The 23,335-nt window shown below is 43.3% G+C and overlaps 1 protein-coding gene and 1 pseudogene across 4 annotated transcripts in view; both read right to left on the bottom strand.

Moving 5' to 3' along the window:
- Positions 1-23,335, bottom strand: part of LOC107503175 (aldehyde oxidase 2) — a 72,383-nt gene that overhangs the window by 26,134 nt on the left and 22,914 nt on the right. For all 4 annotated transcript variants that reach the window (XR_001595158.2, XM_016131123.2, XM_036237202.1 and 1 more), the window contains 15 exons: positions 22,543-22,636; positions 20,431-20,540; positions 18,846-19,030; positions 17,804-17,987; positions 16,489-16,581; positions 15,201-15,370; positions 14,473-14,587; positions 12,832-12,954; positions 9,973-10,069; positions 9,393-9,517; positions 8,525-8,658; positions 6,449-6,536; positions 4,168-4,254; positions 3,801-3,992; positions 1,312-1,539 (listed from right to left, as the gene is read on the bottom strand). Coding sequence is in view for 3 of the 4 variants with exons in the window: in XM_016131123.2 (XP_015986609.2) it covers positions 1,312-1,539; positions 3,801-3,992; positions 4,168-4,254; positions 6,449-6,536; positions 8,525-8,658; positions 9,393-9,517; positions 9,973-10,069; positions 12,832-12,954; positions 14,473-14,587; positions 15,201-15,370; positions 16,489-16,581; positions 17,804-17,987; positions 18,846-19,030; positions 20,431-20,540; positions 22,543-22,636 (2,025 nt within the window). In the remaining variant the exon portion in view is untranslated. The remainder of the gene's footprint in view (positions 1-1,311; positions 1,540-3,800; positions 3,993-4,167; positions 4,255-6,448; positions 6,537-8,524; positions 8,659-9,392; positions 9,518-9,972; positions 10,070-12,831; positions 12,955-14,472; positions 14,588-15,200; positions 15,371-16,488; positions 16,582-17,803; positions 17,988-18,845; positions 19,031-20,430; positions 20,541-22,542; positions 22,637-23,335) is intronic.
- Positions 3,436-3,554, bottom strand: LOC118614867 (annotated as a pseudogene).

Below are 23,335 nucleotides of genomic sequence, written 5' to 3' on the forward strand. Positions count from 1 at the left end.
TCTATAAAATGGGCACGTTGGACCTGAACAGGAGTGTGACCCAGGAGTCAGGGAGCCTCGTCCTCCTGGCCAGGGGAGCCTCGGCCCTGAGAGATGTGTCTGAGAGCTCCTGGGGCAGGGGATGGGCTGCCTTGGATAACTACATGGTGTTCCAGGAACCCTGCCAAGTGCTTAACAGTCATTTTCTCATGAATCCTCTTCAGTCTTGAAAGAGAGGATGATTAGTCTGATTTTATAGTTAAGGAAGGTGAGGCTCTGAGAGGTTAAATAACTTGTTTAAAATCACACAGCTAGGAGGTGGCAGGGCCAAGTGACTCCAGTTAATTAGGGATTTAGGACAACTGTTTCATTCTCTAAGAAAGATTTCTTTTGACAGGGCAGCTTTTGTGGTGGGTGCGTGTGTGCATGAGTGCGTGCGTGCATGTGTGCATGTGTGTTTGTGTGTGTGTGTCTACTGGCTGCCAGTAGTTGGGTATAATTGGAAGAATGCTTTTAATGGTATACACACAAGGGAGATCTCATGCATTTTTGGATTTAGATTTTAGATTTAGATTTAGATCTAATGCATGTTAAGATTTTTTCAGTTGTTGAGTTTCTGCTTCTGTTGGAAAATCATGGGGAGGCAACAACCTTTTTCCGTTTTCTAAACAACTTTCTTGTGTATGACCCATTGGGATTCCTGTGAAGACACATCTGTACCAGTCTTTGTGCTATTCGATGGACTCATCTATTTGCAGCCCTCCCCCCTCCCATCTGGATGACTTTCCTCTTCCTTTTGCAAACCTGTCTGGGAGGATTCTTGGCCCTCTACCATTTCCCCATCAGGATGGACATAGATTCCTGAGAGATGTGGCTTGAAACAGCCGGCTGGTCAGGGTAAAACAGAAAGACTTCTCTACCTAAGACTTAGGGTGTACTGAGGAGTGTCGTCATGGGGTCTGGGACACAGACCAGGAGCAGCCCCATTCCTGCTCAAGCCATGAGACCCTTGAGCTCAGGAAGCGCAGTACCACAGGCCTTGTGGGCTCCTGTTCCTTTTTTGAATAGGGAATTCAGAGTTGGGGCAAAGTCAGTGCTCCATCTTGGCAGTTATGCTGCTGCAGGTCTTATGTTTGCTGCTGGCGTTTTCTGTCATTGAGGCATTCTTCTAACTGCACTGTGTTGAAAGTGCTTACAGGTGCGGGGGCTGCCCAGGAGAGTTCCGTACATTTCACCCAGGGGCTAGGGGTAGTGGTGGTGGAGGGGCTCGGTGCCCTGGGAAATGTGATGCTCTCCCAAAGTCAAGGTTATTTCTCTCATATATGACCTTACCTGATGATAGCTTGTAGCGGCAAAGCCAACTGAAAACTTCATGGGGATAATAGCAATGCCTTTCTTCTTCCAGTAATTCTTCTTATTAAACTCTTCCACTTGCATTCTTCTGCTGTGAAAGGAAGATCTGTCCAGACATTCGTTCCAACATCTTATCAGGGTCTCAGGGTTGAATGCTTGTTTGTAGATGGTTTTATCAACAGTTTTGTACATGTTTTTCTCCCTAATCTGATATGAATGAAAAATTGAGTCAATAGTTATGGTAAGACAGAAACTGACTGCAGAATCGAGACCTGACAAGCTTCCTCATTAAAGCACAAACTTTGATGGAGAGAAGACGGGGTCTTTTTCTTTTTCTTTGAAAAGCATGTGCTTTTACAAAAATAACAGAGGTTATTTCTCATCTCTCTTCAAAGCATCAGTCAGGGTCTCTCCCTCCTGGAAGTGGAGGATAGTGGTAGTGACTGATCTGTGAAGAGCAATGGAATGGAAAAGCCTAAGGAGGTAGAGTCTCCTTTTTTCCCACAAGGTTCAGAGATGGAGCAGAGTTGGTAGATGGTATATAAAAGCAAAGTTTTATTGTCATAACTGAAGATTTGTTCTGCTAGAGAAGAATATCATTGCAGCTAATGACAAACAGCAAATCTTCTCTAAGCCTTCCAGTTGCCTTTGGAATGGGTAGACAAATCTTTTAAAAATGTATTTGATTATGGGTGTGTCATTTCCTGGAAGCTGGAAACTCTTGACAAAGAAGAACCCACTGGGATATGCTCAGGAGTTTTTCATTATCCCCATCTTACTCTAATCACAAATAAAATAATTATTATTATCAGCAGCAACACTGGAATAATACTATGCAGTTTATGAAAACAAATATTTTAACAAATGCTAACTCATTTGATTCTTGCAAGAATTTGCGAAGTGAGCATCTTGTCCTCATTTTATAGATAAAGAAACTGAGCCAGAAAGAGTTTGGTTCTCTTTTGTTCAAGCTGTTCCACCTGCCTCAATCACCTTGCCATGATCTGTGCCTGTCATTCTTTAAGACCTATCTCAAGTGCCATCTTCTTCAGAAAGTTCTTCCTGACTTCCATCCCGCCAAGCTAATGTGATGTCTTTTTCCTTATACCAATAGAACACTTGATGCGACTTCTCTTAGGATAGCTATTGTGTTCCTCGTTCTATGTTTAAATGTTTCTTTTTGTGTGGGGAGTATCCTGACCATCACAAATCCCTGATTAATTTAGGGACAAAGACATTCAAAGGACAATTCATTGAAAGTCCTGGCTAGAGTAGAGGGTCTATATTGAGGAAATGGGAAAGAAGTATAAAAAGTAGGCTGGGGTCTGACTGGAATATGTGAAGAACAGAAAGGTGTTATCAGCAATTATGTCAGTTGCCAGTGGCTCCCTCTCTCTGACCTAGCGTACCGTGTACCTTATAGGGTATTGCACAAAATAATATTTTTGGAGGGCATTCTTTTGGCAGTATCTCTCAAAAGTTTTCAACTACATCAGCAATTCCACTCTGTAAATTTATCGTAAAGATAGACATACTAGTACAAAGATAAACTCTTGGCATATCTGTACCAAGATGTTTATTGCACCATCATTTTAATAGACCAAAATGGGTAACAACCTGAATGTGCATCAGTAATGGAGTAGCTAAATAAATTACAGTGCATCCATATTACATAATATTATTCAGTCATGAAAAAGGATGAAATAGATTATGCTACTGACACAGGAAGATGGCCATGACCTATGGTCAAGTAGGAAAAGTAAAGTGCAGAATAATGTGTTTATTATGGTTCCATTTTCATAAATAACTGTATACATGCACATAGAAACATACATCAATGTTTATGTATATGTGCATGAATATAGATGGGTGGACACACATAGATAAAGGGTTAGAAAAATAAATGTGAAACTGTTAACAGTGGTTACTCTCAAACGATAGGGATGGGGGATAAAAATGGGGACATTCACTTTCCACTGTATTACTTCAGTGGGGTTTGAATTTTATTCTTATTTTTATTTATTTATTTATTTTAGGTGAGGCAACCCTGGTTGACCTCACAGATTGCAAGGACCTTGTTAGGGTACGATCCCTTATTTTTTAGGCCTACAGCACCTGGTCTTCCTAAGGGGTCTCCCATCTAAGTATTAACCAGGCCTGACCTTGCTTAGCTTCTGAGATCAGATGGGATCGAACTTGTTCAGGGTGGCATGGCCACAGACAGGTTGGAATTTTAAACAGAGCAATTGTTTGTGTACAAATTAAAAGAAAAAGGAAAAGAGAAATCTTTGCACAAGGAGGGTAGAAGATAAGGGGAAGGAGCCCAGTTCTTTTACGTAGTACTGAGTTTATCTTGAATTCTGAGCCAGGGCTAATCAGAGTGGTTCCTTGAGGGTGTTTCCCTGAGTGGCTTGTTCCTCACCTGGTCTAATCCTTCAGCAATGTTGAGACCTTGATTACAATCCTACCTTTTCTGGCAGAAGACCACATTTAGCTGCCACAGCTGTGATGCAAGATTCTGTCACCAGGGTTCCTTGTGGGAAGCCAAATCCTCGAAAGGCCGTATTGGATGGTAAATTCGTCATGCATGCACGGCCCCGGAACCTGAGGTTACGGATTTTATACGCGTTTTCCAGCTTCAAAATAAGAAATTCTATAACCTAAAGTAAAAGGAGATATTCACATATATTAGACAACGCCTTTTTTCCCCCTTTTCTCTAAAAGTCACGTATTGAGTTGAATTGTGTGTGGAACTTGGTAAGTACTTGAGGACACATGCTGTCCAATGAAGACTCATCTAGAAATTCTGCATTCTATTTGTGATCAAGGACGTACCTGCTCTGAATCGTCCAGTGTGCATCCTCCGTTAATGAAGCACTCGATGTCTAGAGCTTTGATTCGTCCATTATTCATGAATCCCACCTGTCATTAAATGATGGACATTTTATGATGTGTTTAAAATTTACATGCCAAAGTTGCAACCACAGCTGGCTATTCCCTTGTTTTACAGTGTTTGGCTGACATAGACCTCCTCTGACCTGAATTTTGCTGAGCCCTTTCCTTTCAACGTGTAATTTTCTGGCTTCATAGTCAGTATGGAATCCTAAATCTCTTGCTTATCTCCCGACACATAATTGCTATCCTCTTCTTTCTTATTCTTGGAAGGTTTTCCTTCACTTTTTACTGGTCTTCCTTCTAATTTAGTTTGTGGTTTTCCCCCCGTGGAAAAGTCTCTAGAATTTCTAGCATGTGTTGGAATGAATCGCAGTGCATCATGTTACAGGAAAGCCTCGGAACCTGAGGTAGGGGAATGGATCCAGGAGTGACAGAGTGATAGAGTGACGACTCTCTTTATACTGAGCTGGTGAAGTAAGTGCTTTGCAACTGGTTACAGATTTAACAAACGTGAGTTAGTGCCACTCTTCTTAGTGGGGCTCACAGAAGGCACCTTATATTTTCCTGAAGTTGCCATGCCCCTCCCACCCACCTAGACCGGTGTGTCTGTATAGTCCAGATGGAAAAGAAAAATTCACACTTCCTGTTGTAGTTCTGCCAAAAAAGGATTGGCTCTGGTCCCTTTGCCTTTCTGAAAATGGAGATAAGTACAACAGATGGAACCATCCAGCTATAGGATTATTGTTATCTACTCCAACGGAAATGTTGGATAATAAACCAGAGTAGTTAGGACATGTAGGAAAATCTACAAATTCAGAATTTGTGGTAATTTTGACAAATGCTAGGCTGAAGTTAATCTTTGACTTTTTCATGAAGAAAGAATTGCTAAGCAATGGTAGCAGAGAGAATTCTTAAACTGTTTCATGTAAATTTTTCAAGAATTTTTAAAGAACCTATTCACACATAAACTTCTACCATGCTAATTTATGAATAGTTCTGAATAACCAAGCAAAAGTTTGTTAGCTAAGTTTGAATGATGTTGTAAACATACATATACACACAATATTATTATGTTGGAAGTAAACTTATATATTTTTAATAAAATAAAATTTGGATTTAAAAAATGTCTGATTATATCACTCTTTTAAATTATATATTATATTATAACTCCCCAAATATTTACATCTAGGACCTTCTTGATAAGTACTAGTACTGAACAGTCTCATGACAATAATATAAAAAAAGCCTGATTAATCTAGGCCCAAACCAAAGAACTCAAGAACCACCATAATACCAAATGCCACAATCCCAGAGTTGCCTCTACATTGCTCTTGGTACTATAAGAAAATAATATATGTGACTATTAATTTCTGTGCATTTGAAAGCAAATAAAAAGTTTAGTGGCCAACTATGGTTCATTTCTCTCTAATTATGAAAATTACTAATGCCGATGGAAGAAATAAAATTGTGCTGTGGTCTGGAAAGCTGTGAGTTTAACAATACAGGGAATATAACAATGCGATAGTCTAAGGCAGTGAAAAAATCAGACAGAAAATCTAGCTATATGTATGCAATAAGCAATTCCCAAATAAAGCATATTTGACAGGGAAACATTATATTAGAACTATCCCAACAACTCAGTCATAGATTTGATAAGTAGTATTGTTATCAACTAGAAGTCAACAAATATTTTTAATAGTGTTTATGCTATAGTTGCATAAAAATGCAATGAATGTGGTTTGAAACAATTTAAAAGTATTTCACTTGTTAGGGGATTATTATTTTTTTCTGTTTGTAAAGAACTTTTGTGACACTTTCATACCACTTAGTGGCAACGCTTGTAAAAATGAAGTTTTTGGTATAACAATGTCCGTAGCTTCTTTTAGTGTTTTTTTTTTTTTCTTTTTTCTCTTTTGCCTTTGGGGGAACCACTAATCTAAACCCTTATTCCTTCAATAGCATTTTTTATCATTTTTTAAAATTGTATTTTTATCCATCAACTTTTTCATAATTCTATGCTAGATTAAAAGTTCCTCATAAACTATATATGTATTCACATATGCTAGTATCCTCATTAAGTATTTTAAATGCTAAGACTATTGTTTGTTTTTAGAATTTAGCAAAATTGAAATAATAGACAAGGATAAAATCATTCAAATAAAATTTTGATAATTTCATCTTTAATAATTTCATCTTTAATAATTTCATCTTTAATACTCACTTTATATTTTCCAAATAAGGGGTGTCTTCCCCCAGTTATTAACATATCATCTTCACGATCAAGAACAAGGCGAATGGGATGACCAGTTCTAAAGAAAACAAATCTTAGATTCTCCATCCCGCTCACTCATCCCTCTTCCAATCCATCCATCTACTCATCTAGCATCCACCCATCTATTTATTCATTCCGTCATTTAACTATCTACCCACCCATCTGTCTACCTACCTTTCTACCTTTCTATTCCCCATTCACCCTCTTACTCATTTATCCAACCATTCATTTAACCATGAATCCATTCCATATTTATTCACTGAGTGCATTCAATGCTAGGTATTGATATGAATTAATGTATAACTAACTTGCTAAATTACTATTGTCTCTGTGGTCTATAATTCAATAGTTGGAGATCTGGCTACAGTGATTAATGTCATATGCCAGTCAAATTTGACTGATGCTCACCTAGATCCAGTCATTTTGCATATCCCCACTAGTTACAAAGGAGAAAGAATGTGAACAGATAAATGCAAACTTAACAACACAACAACAAAAACAAGACCAACACTTGTCTTAGGATGTCTGATTCAGCATCTTCGTCTTCACCTATGACTGCTACTATGTTGGCCAAGTTGGGCCCTTGGAAAGTGAGGAGCTTTGTCCTTTCTGTATAACTAGGGTAGAGTAGTACAGAAGAGTCATCTAAAATGTTGGTGAAAAATGCAGATTCCTGAGCCGTCAGCACTAGAACTTTGATTCAATAGGTTGGGGAGGAGCCCTAGAATTTAAATTTTTCTCAGCAATTCTGATGTGGGTGTCTTTAGATACACATTGAAAAACATAATTTGAGCATGGGGTTTCCTGGTCTTTAATGGTGAGGACTATCTGGAGCATCATTTAAACGTACAATTTCTGGGTTCATCTTCTGGTGAGTTTGATTCAGTGGGTCTGGGATGGGGAGGCAGGAATTTCTATGAGCCCAGGAGACTCTTATTATCAGCAATTTGGGAACACTGCTCTGGGGATCACTTAATGCACAGCAAGTGTGTGCTATGGCAAGTTGTAGCTTAAGACACAAATCCCCACACTTAGCTGTACAGTGGAACCACTGGGGAAGTTTTAAAATATACCGATGTCTCTGGGTCAGTATGGGGCAGTCTAGGCATTAGGATATGAATGCTTCCCAGGTGATTCTAGTGTGCAGTCATGTCTGAGAAGTCTTAAAGGCACGAAGCCTGATAGGAATATGAATTGATTATCTCTTGCTGGGTCCTTGGTAGGTGCGAACAGATAGAGGTTCATTATGGAAAGAACTGGAGATGGAATTCAGATCCTACATTTTCCTACCTCTCATTGTGAAGGAGACACATATCTAAGTGCCTTTGGACCTAGCTCTGAACAATAAAGAAGTTGTCAAAGGAAGCAGGACCTTTGAACTTTGCAGGCTGATTGGCATTCTGACAAAGCACCAAAGAAAAAGCTATAGAAAATGAACAAGGAACAGAAAAACCAGCACCGTGCCCAACCTGGACAGTGAATAAGTGAGCCTGCGGGTTGAGGTTAGCCAGGGAGCTTGCTTTGAGGGTGTCATCCGTCCATTAAGCACACATTGAAGAGGCAGCCCTTTCCAGATGCAGGGGGGCAGAGGTGGGCAGCCTGTCTTTTCTTACCCAACCCTCCCTGAAGTTGAGAGTAGGAAGGAGAAGTGTAAGAGCAGACTCCTCTTTGACACTCCATTTTGGCAGGTGACTTTCTCCACCCCTAGATGGGTCACCTTCCCTGAAACTCAGGAACAGAGCAGCCCCAGCTCTGAATGTGTTCAATGAATACTGCTACTTTTCTTTTTATAGCAAATTAGACTATTCAAAGTTCTCTCTCGCTATGACTTTTCTAATAACTCTAGGAGTTTGGGTATTATATCTATTATTATGAGATATTATAAAGAAAAAAGAAATAGAAGGCTGAGTTGTCCAAGGACACACAGGTGGTTATGACAACAGCCAAAGCGACCGACACTCAGGTCACTGATTTGCCCTCAGCTCTGTACATTTTCCACCCTCCTGTGTCCCCCAGGGCACTTACTTGATAGCACCTACAGCTGCAATAGCTCCGAATACAGCTGGTCTTCCTACCTTCCCACCAAAACCTCCACCCACTCGTTTTACATGACAGGTGATCCTGTTGATGGGGATGTTTAAAGTGGAGGACACTGTTTTCTGTAAAAGTTAGAGATTGGGAAAGTTTTACAAGAGTGAAATGGCAAAGAAGACTTTTGTTTGCTGAATCAAAACACAAAATTCATCCACATCTATTGTCAGTAAAAAAAAAAAAAAAATGACTGAGATAGTCTGAATGTGTCTTGCAGAGCCCTACTGAATTCACAAACATGAATCGTCATCACAGAACAGCTTTTCCAGCAGAAAAATGGTACTTTCCATAAGGGAAACTGTCAGGTCCTGGATTCCTGTCAGAGGTGAGAATCCTAGCCAAACGCCTAGACCTAATGTCTCAACAAAGTGAAACTTCTGACAGTCTACTAAAGAAGATATATTTGCAGCTAAACCCTAGAGCACTTTGTGACTGCGTGGAAATGAAAATGTGCTATAAAGTGATGTGTTTACACCAAATGTTATCTGTAATGATAATTTTGGAGAAAAATCAAGTACAGACATAACTTAGTGTTGCCATCCAATCACAGAGTTCATTTAACATGATTGATGCAAATGAATGTACTAAGTCTATAGTGACTGTGGCTATTCATTTATTTACTGGACAAGCCCAGAAAAAAATAAACGGGTCCTGGGGTCTTATCTCTCTATTGATAGCTAATACTTGGATTCTAAGTCTCTGCAGGTAAAATGGCTGCTAACAATGAGGCTATGGGAATTGAAGGCTACGATGGAATTAGAACGTTGTGGAGGGGGTGGGGGGGGGCAGTTCTAGACCTCACCTGCACGTGGGCTGGATCCTGCGTGGATACATAAATGTCTAGTTCTTTGTCCTCTGTCTTTGGAATAATGAGCACTCTTTGTGTTTCCATGTAAAAATGTTCTTGTCCTCCAGCATGGACTTCTCCTGTTCAGTTCAAGCACAAGGAAATTCCTGAAGGTGAGTGCAGGTTGGAAACTGCCATTTGGGGGAACTCAGCAGCAAGTAAGATGTGAACTGACCAAAGAGCTGACAGATTAGGCATTTGTCCTGTGGCAACTGAGGGTAATCTGTTTTAGAGACTACAGTTCTATGTAACAAGTCGAAAGTGTCGGGTTCCGTTCCTCACTGGCTCTTACATCATCAAAATCTTAGGCGTTTTTCTTCTATTTATTCTGTTGTTCCCTACCTCCCACCCCCAAGAGTCTTACACGCACCCACGTGCGTGCACACACACACACAGTTTAGAAAGAAGAGATATAAGAGAAATTTGGAAAATTGCCATTTAGAGGCTGGACTTTCTGAGAGGAAATCATATGTTCTCAGTATCTGTTTCAGAATAGAATCTTGCAAGATTCTGTCGAATATCCTGAGTCTCTTACCTTCGACAATTTGATCAACTTTTTCAAATGCCTCCTCAATGTTTCCTTGTTCAAGTTTTTTCTCAGGGCATAGGAATGAGTTGTGTTTTATGGCCTCCTGAGTGGCAGGAAAAAACAAACAAACACAAAAGCCATTTTTAAAAAATTTTTTCTTCCACTGGCAGTGTGTTCTTAATCAAAAGCCAATACACTCCTGAAAATTGCCACCTACCAGGATGCATGAAAGGAATCATGCAAGCAAGAAAGTACTAGATGAGTGGGCTTGTCAAAGAGACAGGATGCCAGAGGGAATTTCTTCTAGATTTCAGAGGAAACCAACAAAGGTTAGAGAACTGAGATCTGAAGACATTATGGTGGTCCAGGATGATAACTACTCATTTCTCATTTTCAGCGTGGCTCTCCAGGGGACAGGGGACAGGTCCAAATGCAGTATGGATGAGGTTCTGGGCCCTGCATTTATACCCTCTCCCTGAAGAAAACTGCTTGTGTCAGACTTAGGTGGCTCATGTACAAGAACCTCTAACTCAGGGATCTGAAAGAATCAAGGCCACGTTGAGGGAGAAGACTCAAGTCCTAACACATCACTGGGCAAGAAAGCCCGACAGACCCTGTAGGAAGTTTGTTCATTTCTGTGAGTATCTGGCCTATTTCATGAGGCATATCTAGTCCTTTGTTATATATTTTCTTTCTGATAATAAAATGAACTGACTCACACATGAAGACTCAGAGCTATCTCATTCTGAGGTTCAGTGAATTGACCTACTGACAGCTGATCCTTGTTTAACCTTCAGAACCAAGGTGATTTTTCATACTTGAGAAGAACACTTGTCTTCTGCATTCTTACTCTCCAATAGCTTTAAAGTCATCGTCTTTCTTGCTGGTGACGATAATGAGAGTAGCTAATATTTTTTTGAGTGCTTGCTTTGTGTCAAACGTTGTACAACATAGCGTATTTACAATCTCACATAAATTCTATTATGATCTCCATTTTCCAGATGAAGAAACTGGGCTTAGAGAAGTTATACCTTTCTCAAAGTCACGCTGCAAATTAGTGATGGAGGCAGCTTTCAAGCCCTGGCTTAGTTTTCAGAAACATCTTGCTTAACACAATGAATACTTGATTTTTAAAAACAGCAGAAAATGAACGATACAGTCAAAGTTTTCATTTTTTCCTATACTGAGATCTCAATATGTCACCCTAGTACACATGGAAGTATGTTTATTGCCACACTGTTTGTGTCATAAAATAATATAATCTTATTATAATACATGTTATATTTACTGAGCACTATGCGCCAGGCACTATTCTAAGTGTTTTATGTGTATTAACTCTTTTAGTCTTAGGACAACCCGATGAGGTAAGCATTATTATCATTACTCTTGTTTTTTAATGAGGAAACCTTAGCACAGAAAGGTCAAGTAACTTGCCTAAGGTCACACAGTTAGTAATGGGTGCAACCAGGATTCAAATCTGGCAGTTTGGTTCTGGAATCCATGCTTTTAACCACCTCGTTATACTGCCTATCATATACGTATAGCCATATAAATGAATGAATGGATGGATGAAGAAGTTTTGGTATATACAACTATTTTGTTGCCTACTTTTGTTAGCAAAAGAATTTTTTTTGCTGATTCTGGATAGCCCAATTCTGAAGGAATTCTAGATCGCTAAGCATTCTCAGTCTCTGAGTTCATGGATGTGTCCTCTGGGTATGCAATTTCCCTCTTGAAGAAATGGGATTAGAATTGAAAATTTAAAAACCCATATTAGGATCCTGGTACAACCCTAGAAAGGGGAGTGAGCCAAGAAGAATGACCTGGACTTCTCGCGAATTTGGCAAAACGGGAATTTTTGTCAGAGTTGATTTGGTTTAGAAAGATCAAAGTTTAAAAAGGCTAAGAAACATGACCTTTTAAACACTTTGAATATTGAGCAAGTATACCCTTTAGGCATATTTAAAAAAAAAAAAACGTTCAAATGGTTCACTAAAGCCTTTGAAAATATTTTATTTTCTGTCATAAGTACATAAATAGGTAAGCTTTTATCAACTCAATTACTCTGAACTTGTCTTTCATTGAGTTAGAACCTGAAAATCTTAGTTCACAACAGGCTTTTCTATTCTAACTTCATTATTTTTTCTGAAAATAGCAATTGCATTCCATTATCTAGACCCAGAAATAAGAGTGAAATTTCTGTGAGTTCCATCATGAAAGTCCCATCGCTTTCGGTCTCCACTTTGAAAACGTTACTGTTCCCAACATTCACTCCCATCATCTTCTTCAAACCCCCGATTTTCAGTGGATACCTGATCATCTGGAATGAAATGTATGTTTCCCAGCTCCCCTTGCAGTTAGGTATGGCATGTGACTAGGGTCTAACCAATGAGATGAAGGAAGGTACGTGCAACTTTTGGGTGTGTCCTTAAAGGGTAGGATATGCCTTTCGTCACCGCCTCACTGTCTCTGCTGTCCAGAATGTGGACTTAATGGCAGAGCATTAGTCACTATTTTGGGCCAAAGTATGACCTACAGAATAGAAACTGTGCATGATGAGCAACTAGACAGAAGGAGCCCAGATCCGTGACACATAGAACCCGTCTAAGCCCTGGAGTGATCACTTCCAGACTTTTTGAAGATAAGAGAGAAATAAATTTATGTTATTATTATTTCTCGGTTCTTGGAGCCAAAGTTAATTTTGGTTTATGCAAATACCTTTCAGAGAATGCTGATTTTTTTTTTTTTCAGAGCAAGCTAGTGACAAGAAAAAATTAGAGCCCTGAATTAGTTTTGCATTAACATATTTTTAAAGGTACTTTTAATTCTACAACCTTACAGGACAGACTGGTCAGCTCTGCTTACCTCGATGGTGAGGATCACGGGCTCCAGATCTTTGTAAGTGATCTTTATCTTTTCAGTGGCTCGCTTTGCCTGTACATTTGTCTCTGCAACCACAGCACAGATGATCTGGCCCACACAAAGTACCTGGGGAAAATACATTATGGAGGCATAATTTCCTAATTATGGGTAGGAGTAGGCTTTGGTCAACCTTACCAGCAGCTGGGGTCTGAGTTGTCATCATCGAGCAATAATAACCACACCGGAGGCACATTCGACTGCATGTGCTTGGCTAAAAAATATTTTTTCTAAATATTAACTTAAAAAATGATTTAAAGAGCACAGGAAGTTCCACAGGCCATTTTACTCAGTGAATGTAAGTCCCAGAGTGGAGGTGAGATTGCTGTGACCCGAATCTGCTGCATCCTGTGTCAAGCTTGGTTCACATGTGTCCCCTTCATGGTGTCATTTTAAAGTTTAACCACGAGAAAAGCATCTTTTGTGAACCATACCCCTCTCCAATTCATGCGTGGAAACCCCAAACCCCAGTGTGACTGTATTTGGAGATAGGGCCTTTAAAGAGGTGAAGGTTAAGTGAGGTCATAAAAATTGAGCTCAAATCCAATATAACCGAAGCACTTATAAGAAGAGGAAGAGACACCAGAGAAAAGGCCACGTGAGGACACAGAGAGAAGACAGCCGTCTGCGAGCCGGGGAGAGAGGCCTTAGGAGAAACCAAACTTGCCGGCACCTTGATCTTGGACTTTCTAGCCTCCAGAACTATGGGAAAACACATTTCTATTTTAAGCCACTCAGTTTGCAGTATTTTATGTCAGCCTGAACAGATAATACAGCTCCTAAGTGACAACCAACCTCTTCATCTGGAGTTCAACCAAAAGAGCAGTGATTCATTCCATAGTTGGAGGAGCAACAGTCTACGAGGGACTCGCTGAGATGTGACAACAAGAGCTGATACTTACGGAGAACCTCACATGCCAAGCACTGTTGTAAGCACTTCACATGTATTAACTCATTTAAATCTCACAACAACTTGTCGAGCTAGGCGCTATGATTATTTCCACTTTACGGGTGACGACACCCAAGGACACACAGCTCATGAGTGGCAGAGCTGAAGCATGAACCAAAATAGCCCTGCTCCAAAAGCAATTGCTCAGTGAATGATTATGGAATTGAATTAAAAGGTCAAAGACGACGAGAACAACTTTATTAAAAATAGAACGTGTGAGGTAGTTAGGAGGCGGAGGGGCTGGGGTTGGCCTAGGAAGTGTGAGAGTTTGGTGTAAGATACAGGGGGTGGCTGTGCTTGTTTGTATTCTCATTTCTAGATCTTTCTAGGATATTCTATCCTGCTACAGGTCAGTTCCTGCATTTATGCTTCAGATGAGGGTAAACTGACTCAAGAACATACAGTGGGAAAACTAGGACTTGTTGTTTTCTGTAATATGTTTCCTTTTTCCTATGTTATTGCCAGACTCCAAAAGAGTAGGTTCGTCTGAATAAAGATGTTAGAGGTAGAGAGAAGCTAAAGAACTGGCACTTCTATCCCCTGGTGGCGGAGAGGGCTGCAAGGCAATGGGAAGCCAGCTGCAGGTGGTACCTTGGCAATTATCTGCACAAAGTCACCTGGGAAGGCATATTCCATACCTCGTCTACAGCCAACAGTTTGTCATCTTTGGCACCATTGGTACCTGGAATGTCTTTGGCTGTTATCACATCAACCACCCCGGGTAGTTCAAGAGCCTCAGATAAATCAATTGATCTGAAAAAAGAGAAATACTTAAGAAGTAAGAAATCAACAAGCTTTGAGGGCCCCAAACCTGAGGGAGGGATAGAGTATGCTTGAAAATCAGAATATGTAACAACTAATTCATCTTTGGCCCTGACCAATCAGAGCTGACTTGCCAGAGTAAGGCCCAGGAGGCCAGCCCCCTGCTGGGCCAGGGGGTACCATTTCAGCTACTGGGAGGGGAGCCAGAGGATGGACCAGTGTGGCTATGACAAGGGGTATCCTTAAGAAGTCAGCGGCCATTTACCATTCAGTAACGAAGTATTTTAGTATATTCAGTATCACCAGCTGAATATCAGCCCTGCTCAGAGTTACTCCCTGCCTGAGGCTGAGCAGGGAAATGGGGTGCTATGAAGTTAAAATGGAAGCAATGGGCCCCTAACTATGATTTTTAGTTCTCTCTTTCATGATGGTATTTCTATACTCTCCCTTCCTCCTTCTGGGCCTGGTGGCCATTTCTTTATTCTTTCCTTTTTTAGGTTCTTTGGGTTAAGGACATTGAAGGAGAATGAGCATATTCCTTCAAGTGAATCCTCAGATGTGCTTTTAAAGGCTTTTTGAAAGCTTCTTTTTTTTTTTTACTTACATGATTTTTGCATGGGCTCTGGTACTGGTCACCAACACCATGTAAAGCTCATTATCTACCCTGGGGATGTCATCACAAAATATGGCTTCACCCGTGGCATGTTTAAGACCTGATACATGCATGATGGGGCGTCCGACTGGGTCTTGGAAGGGTTGGTGAGAATCCACACTCTACAGAGGAAGACAAGAGTTACCCTGGAAAACTTTAATCTTCAGAAGTCGCCTGGCCAGTTACCACACTCATGACTCAGGATTGAGAAACGAGATAGTCACCATTGGGCAACAAATACTGGAGTGGCTCAGATGATGAGCGTGACAATTTAGTGATGTAACTGGACTGGGAAATGGTCGAGTTATGTGGCAATACCTTAGACAGGGCCAACTGTTTTAGCAAAATTGTTTAATAGGTGAAGGGATACCCCAGCTTCTCCTTTTGGCACCTTCTTTTCCTAAGTGGTCTCCCTGTATCCCTTCCTTCAGGAATTCAGAGGGTCTCCTTGCCCTGCTTTCTTACTTTTCCAGTAATTAACCTGTTCGCATATAAAGTGATATAATTTCTGAAGATGGAGAACCAAAATCTATGACTAAAGCCTGCTATTGACTTGAGCAGAACCTCTGGTGGAGGAGGGGGTAGCAAATCGCAATGGAATCCAGATGTCGATCAAGGTACCTTGGCTGCCCCTGTAAGTGGCATAGAAATATCCCTGGGAGTATAACGAAATGGAGAAAATGTTTACTCTGGAACTCTTCTCAAGGAAGATCTGTGTGTGTGTGTGCGCGCGCGCACGCGCGCGCTCATACACACAGAGATGGGTGGGGGGAGGGGTTGTGCTTGAGCAGATAATAACAGATACTTTCTAAGCTGTCCTTCGAGAAGAGTAGGTTCAGCTGCTTGCAGGGCTCTTGTTTTGCTGACTAGAGATTTAACATTTGCCATGGGGGCTGGAGGCTGAACCGTGCTACTTTCCTGCTCTGTCCTTCCCCTACACCAGGCTCAGCTGCTCTTCAAACAAATGCACAAAGATCACTTTGATAGTTTGAAGAGACTATCAATTATTAGTCAGATGGTCAAACCGCTCCAGGTTATTTTTAGCTTTGAGTATATCTAGCGGTAGCACAGGACTGATCTTAGAGCCACCGTCTCCCTGACATGGCCTAAACAAAGGGCCAATATACTAGCAAAAACTACAAAGCCACAACTAAAAATTGCAATTCTAAAGTGCTCACTTGTTTGCACAGCTTTTGCTTATCTCTTAGTGTTAAGTTTCCGTTAAATTAGACTCACTGACCTGGTATCTTTGGACTCCCTGGGGTACTGTGACCGGGAAATCTTCTACAGCGCTTAGGAATTGGTCTGAAATTTCAGGGTAATGGAGGCAGTCCTGAGAGAGGATTCAAAACAAAGATAAGCCGATGAGTCTCTGATTACGCTGGGCTTTGATTTATGTAAAAATGACTTGGCTAAAGTACCCAGGAAATTGCAAGGCCAGAGTAGCCTGGATAACCAAAATCACCTCCCAGGATTTCACTTTTTATGAAAGTTTCTTACCCTCCCTCCCTTTCCACATAATGAGGATCTGGACCGACTGGTTTGAATCTGATTCTCAAATCATCTTGAGATGGGAGAGGCCTGATAGTGAGCTGGCCTGAAGACAGGAGCAAGAAAATTTGGGGCTGGATAAGCCATCCCTGAATGTGCTAGAATTTAACGTACACAAAACAGCCCAGATGCTGGTGGTTTTCTCAGGCACTTTACTTTTCTGGGGGAGCAGGAAAATTGGGAAGGCTCTCTGCGTGTCACTGAAACTCAGCATCAAGTACGTGTTGTGATTCGGTAATTAAATGGCAGCAAAGATTATCCTGGTGAATGTGGTCAGTGAGGGTCTTCATCTGAATAAATGAAAATCAGGCACTTTAGGAACACGGGACTGTTGGGGCATGGTGTGGGGAAGCAGCGGGTACAAGGCAGGACCAAAGCTATAATTGTAGTCAGAGAAGGGGAGGGAGGTGGAGAGAGAGAGAGAGAATTTGTTCATTCAACTTACTCCAGAGTTTACAATCAGAAAACCTGGAATGCAGCTACTTAAATATTAGCATACAGGTAAGTTGTAGTATTTTTGATAAAATTTTATTTATATTCTATATTGAAATTGAAATTTGGTTGCCTAGGGGCAGGGGTGGGAGGGTTGACTGCAAGAGGGAGGAAGAATACTTTTTGAGATGATGGAAATGCTCTGTGTCTTATTTGAGGTGATGGCTACATGGGTTTACACATTTGTCAAAACGTGCTGAATTTAAGTTAAATAGGTGCTTTTTATTACCTGTAATTTTACTTCAATAAAGTTGACTTTGAAAGAAAGAAAACCGCACACCAGAGGCGGGGGTACTGTAATGTCTCACTGCTCGGCACACAGTAAACATCTGTGGACCGAAGAGAGTCTATCCTGAGCTTCGTGAGTCCCACAAGCAGGGGTGGCTGGCAACTGACAAGGCCTGACCCAGAACAATGACAAGCCATGGCACAGGCTGCCTACAGTTCGCAAACACAGTGGGGAAGCTGGGAGCTTGTGAATGCAAGGAGCACATACAACCCAGGGCACTTACAGGTGCAGAAAACAGCTTTGCCAGCTTCTTCAGTTCCTGCAGAACTTCTAGGTAGAATTTGAAGAAGAAGCTGATCACCAAAGTCCTCTTGAATTCCACACTCCCCCCTGGAGCTGAGCCTGGGAGGGAGACTTCGTCCAGAAGCAGCCTGCAAGCCTCGTCTAGCATCAGCTCATTCCAGCGCCTGGTAGGGTTGGAGGCAGGAAGGAACCGGTTAAAGGCAGTCTGAATCATGTGGCATGAGTTAGATATTGTATGGTGATCATTTAAAGATTCCAGCGTCCTTTTTATGAGTTTGAAGGGAACTTAGAAATTACTTAACCAAGCCCCTTCAGGAACACTGAGGCTCGGAAGGTTGCACGAAGGGGCTGAGGATCACGGCATGGTGAGGATGGGACCCGTTCTGTTGCAACATGAACCAAGCGTGTTCAAGTGAGAGCATGCTGGAACCTGGCATTAAATAAATAGACCGTTAGGGTCAATTCCATTATGAGCTGGACAAGACTCACACTTGGACACTGCTTTCACCGAGGAAGAAATAGAGTGCATCTGAGCAGCGAGAGTGGCAGGGGCCACTTGGATGCTCCCCGGTGTGGATTTGCTGGAGTGTCGATGTGCACAAGAGAACGGAGGCTGAACACAGTGCTGGGCCATTTTTGTTGTATCCCTCACCCAAAGAGTGGCACCTAATTAATCAACGCCAAGTGAGGTTTGATTCATTTAGCAAAATTATGAAAGAACAAGCAGTGATTCTACATACAGGAGTTTCTGTCTTCCCAGGGCTTTCGCAACACTTGCTGGAGTCAAATTTCCACCTTTTTTTTTTTTTTTTTTTTTTTTTTTTTTTAGGCGAGGCAACCCTTGGTTGACCTCATAGATTGCAAGGACCTTATCAGTTTACAATCCCTTAATTTTTTATTATTTACGCCTACAGTACCTGGTCTTCCTAGGTGGTTTCCCATCCAAATACTAAGCAGACCTGACCCCCCCCCCCCCTTTTTTGAAGTTGTTTCACCATCAGGGTGCAGGGTTCCCTGCTTACCTCCCTAGGAGCTGCTGACAGGATTTGTGTGCACTGACAGTGGTCGCCCCGACGCCTCCGTAGGCGATGCTCAGGTCCTCAATGACATCTGTGCCTTCTTTGAGGAGGACTCGCATGCCAGCATTCACGTCAGCCAAGGCATTTTGCCGGCACTGAGCCTGTCGGAAGGCTGACACAAATTCCCACTGTGGAGACAAAAACCATCTAGAGTTATTTGATATGTCAAAACTAAGAGCGTGGTTTCTGCTCCTTGGTGCCACTAGTTAATCACTTAGACTCAATCTAAAGGTTCACAAAGGACACTTGGCACAATTAGAAGACAACTCGGCTGCCTTCTCATTCAGAGTGAGAAAGATGTTCTCCCAAAGGCCCGGCCCCAACACCCATTCCCTCAAGGAATGGGGATCTCTGCGCACTTTTCCTCTGAGGCCAGGAGACCTCCACATGGAACGCCCGGGTTGTTTCCATGTGCTCTTATTTCCAGTGCCCTTCCCTCTAGTCTTCAGACACCTTCATGCCCTGTAAGGATGGAGGAGCCCTCCCAAGACAGGTGCTTTTAAATGTGATTTGCTTAAAAGGCAGAAGAGACCGACTACACTTCTGGGTTTGTAGGAATGATCACTTTCTGTTTTGCCTAGCTCAGAAAAGAGTCCAAATGAACTTTCCAGCGGCGGACTAAGGAATCGTATCAGGTACGAGAGTCAGGAGGCTGATGGCTGCCCCACTGACCCCTTGGTACCGTGACCATCTGTGTGCTGACGTGGGGTTAACGGATATGGCCTGTGCCTCGACTGTGTTTTCATGTGTGGCCACTGAGGGTGTGCTTGAGTCTGCTTATTTTTCCATCTGGGGCCTTTACGCAGATGCACATTTGACTGGGAACACATTTCAGCGTTTCCATTCCGTAGGAAAAATAAACGAAGATCATGTATGGCTGAAAGCATGACTTCCTGCATAACCCAGCTGATGCCTGGCTTTTGATCAGTGTGTGTGTATGTGTGTGTATGTGTGTGTGTGTGTGTGTGTGTGTGTGTGTGTGTGTGTGTGTGTGTGTTGCGTCTTCCTGGGAACTGTCCTCTTGGATTCAGGTACAGTTTTGGGGAGAGATACAAGGGACAGAGAGTGAGGACAGAGGGCCCACTCCATAGCCGACTGGGTGGTCACATTGGCCCCAGGGATCCAGTATTAGCAGACATCTGAGGGCCCTCATGTTCCTACGGACTGCTGGGGTTAGCAGCTGGGGAGTGGGGCGGCCCAGCCTTAGCCTCCATTTCCTTGTGGATCAGGCAGAGAAGCTCATTTCACAGCCAGGGAGCTCTAATTTCCGCCGCCCAGGAAGCAGGACCGCAGGCCCTCAGCAGGCCCCGCCCCACAGCTGAAACAACACCCCAAGGCCACACCCCGGAGCTGCTTGCTAGAGGGTGTCTGTGGGCCTTGGTGCTGGGCCAGTCCGCAGTGAACAGGAAGTTATTATTTTCAGGGCAGAGTTCTTTTCCTTCCATCTGTTTTCAGATTTCTAAAGATGACTGGACTCAGATATGAAAAAGGAAAAACAACTCTCAAAAGTGACCGGTGGAATTCTTACCTTTTGAGAATGAGGGATGTGCACAGATTCCAAAATTTCCTCCGGCTTAAGGTCTGCACTTGCCGACCCAGCAAGAAAATGTTCATTTAGAGGAATCTGCCGCGTACCTGCTGTTGAAGAAAATGACATTTCTGCATAGTGGCAACAAAGAACACGAGATTATTCTGTACTCTGAAATGTCAGCAGCAAAGATGGAAAGGTCATCTTCCTGTGCACCAAGTGATGCAGAGGTCCGCCTACGTGACAGTCAGGGCTCCCTCGGCCCCACCACAGGGAGGGGGTGAGGGTGGCAGCTTCATGACATGTGTTCTTATCAGTGCTCTTGCTGCGTGAACCAGCTCTCCACCCTCTTCCAAGGCCTGCCAGGCCTGTGCTGGGTCCATCTTTCAGCAGAGGCCAGTTCACTGAACCTGACTCGTGATTCTGTGATCAAGGAAGGGTGTAACTTGAGCTGAGACAGTGTTTCCACTGTTAAATGGAGTTCAAACCATTGGATTGGCTTTTTGTTCTTGCTGCTGCTGTTGGCTCCTAAACAGGATACCTACACCATTAAAGCGAAGGGAACAATTCACAAAACCTCCTTTCAGCACAATTGCTGACACCGAAGGGTCAGAGCAGTCCCTCTGGCTTTAAAAAGTGGTTTGTGCCTCCACAGGATGTGCAGCAAAAAGCTCAAACTACAGCCTACAGATTCTGACATGGGTTTGATTCCTGGCATGAGCAGCAATATGCTGATTATAACGTAGGTGTAGTTGAGAGGGGAGGCAGGAGCACCCCAAAGGAGCCCCTGCTGACCTTTGCTGGTGTGCCCTGCTGCTGGTCAGCGGGCTCATCTGCTGAAGCTGGACCTCACTCGGGGGGGAGACACTTTGGCAGAGCTGGGAAAACAAGACCTTAAGCAGAGGGCAACAGCCCGGTAGAAAAACGCTTCTCCTGCTTCCCATGTAGAAGGCCCAGCTGCCCTTGCTATGCTGATGCCCCAGAGTCTCGGCTTCTTCTCTTCTTGTTTTTGGGGGGTTGAACTGGGGTCCGCTTGGACCACAGGCCTGGAGGACTCAGCAAAATGGCTGATGGGGCCACGCAGGGGTGAAGAGAGGTGGGAGAACTTTTCCTCAGCCACCAAGTCTGTCCCAACACTCTGAGTTCCCACCAATCAAGCATGGGCTTATGTTGGCCAACAAATTCCTCGGAGGCTTATGAAGCCTGTGATGGAATTCCTGGTTGAACATGTCCCGGAAGTTCACACGGGGAGACAGTGATTGCTTCCCCACACCCCAGTGCCTGGGCCTCTGTGAGCCCGTGGAGGGGTATGTGATGGAACAGCTGAGCGGGACAAACAGCAGGAGTGGGTATGTTATGGGCTGTGGGTGAAGGCGGGGGCACAAGTGATGGAGAGGGGCAGTTAGAGGCTCCAGGGAGGCTGCCCAATGGAGAAGAGGCAAGCACACTCGTTTGGAAATCAGACAGGCTAGGTAGGGTTCCCACCCGACCTCCGCCTCTGCAAGTGACCTCCACTGGGTAGTTGGATAGATTAGACATGAGGCATGTAAAGTGTCCGGCACAGCCTGGCATGCACTTCGTGCCCAGTAAGGCAAGTGTCAACATCTTAGAGCAGCAGGAGGCAGTGTATGAACTGAGCCCTTCTGGGGAGACAGGAGTACTTTAGCACGAAGAGGGAACATCCCTCTCAGCTAGCGCGTAAAATTAATCATTGCCTTCGTTCTGCCCACAGAAGGCCTGAAGTGTCTGCAATTTGTCTTCAGTAGATTTGTAGCTTCTCACTCAGCAACTGGGGCATAGGGGGTGGTTCGTGAAGAGGTGGAGAGAGCTGTCCTCAGGCTGCACAGAGCCTTCGCCGCAGCCTCTGCACACCACCCCTGGCTGACATGAGGGCTGACCAAGCTGTGGTCCACGGTGGCTGCTGTGTGTATGTGGGCTGTGGTGCCACAAGGGGGCACCGGCCACCCGCTCGCATCATCGTGCCCTCCTTCGGGAGCCTGGGCTTGGTGTATTGAGAGCCAGTGACCTAGGCTCTGACTTCAAGCAATTCTTTAAAAAAAAGAAAGACAAAAGATCTCTGGGTGCTGTTCAGAGTGTTCTGAGGTAGCTTACCTTCTGATATCAGATTGAGGGTAGCGTTGCCCACAGCCAGAATTGGATTCAGGTCCGAATAGAAATGCCGGCTTATGATATGTCCCCCTAGGGACTAAGGAGAGAGAGTTACAGCCTGGGTCATTCTACCCTTCAAATCCTATGCCCCATAGGCATGTACTTATAGTCCTCTCCGGTAGTGGAATGGTCCAGAGGTGTCTAGGTCTCCTTTGCAGAAGGGGCTCAGTTCACACTGTCCGGGAGTTCGTTCTGCCTGAGAGGGGCCCTCCCACCCGCTGCTTTGACGGTGATCAGCACTCACGTAGCATCTGGCATGTTCCGCCTGCTGTCAACCTCTTCCCATATATTTACTCACTTATCCTTATAACAACCCAGTTTGATTGATGCCAGTTCCTCATTCTACGGATGAGGACACTGGGGCACAGAGAAATTGTAAAACTTGACCAAAGCCTCCCAGCTAGGAAGGGGCAGGAGTGGGATTCAAACCCAAGCAGCGAGGCTCAGTGGCCAATTCTGAACCCCCCCCCCCCACCCCAACTCAGCCTTGGCCACAGTGCAGGTGGCAATAGTGATGGCTTCAGAGATGCTGTCCTGCTTTGGGTACACAGAATCTCAGTTTTAAGTCACATAACCTCTGAGATGGCCAGACTTCATTTGGGGCATGCGGGGGTTCTGGGCATTTACACTGTAGTGGGAGGGGGGCCTTTTTCCTCTTCTTAAAGACTCCCCTTGGATCTGGTTGAGCCTGTAGCATCTCAGAACTTGGGAGGGCAATGACTGGCCCTTCAACTCA

The sequence above is a fragment of the Rousettus aegyptiacus genome, unplaced genomic scaffold (genome assembly GCF_014176215.1).
Source record: "Rousettus aegyptiacus isolate mRouAeg1 unplaced genomic scaffold, mRouAeg1.p scaffold_m13_p_2, whole genome shotgun sequence".
NCBI classification, from domain to species: Eukaryota; Metazoa; Chordata; class Mammalia; order Chiroptera; family Pteropodidae; genus Rousettus; species Rousettus aegyptiacus.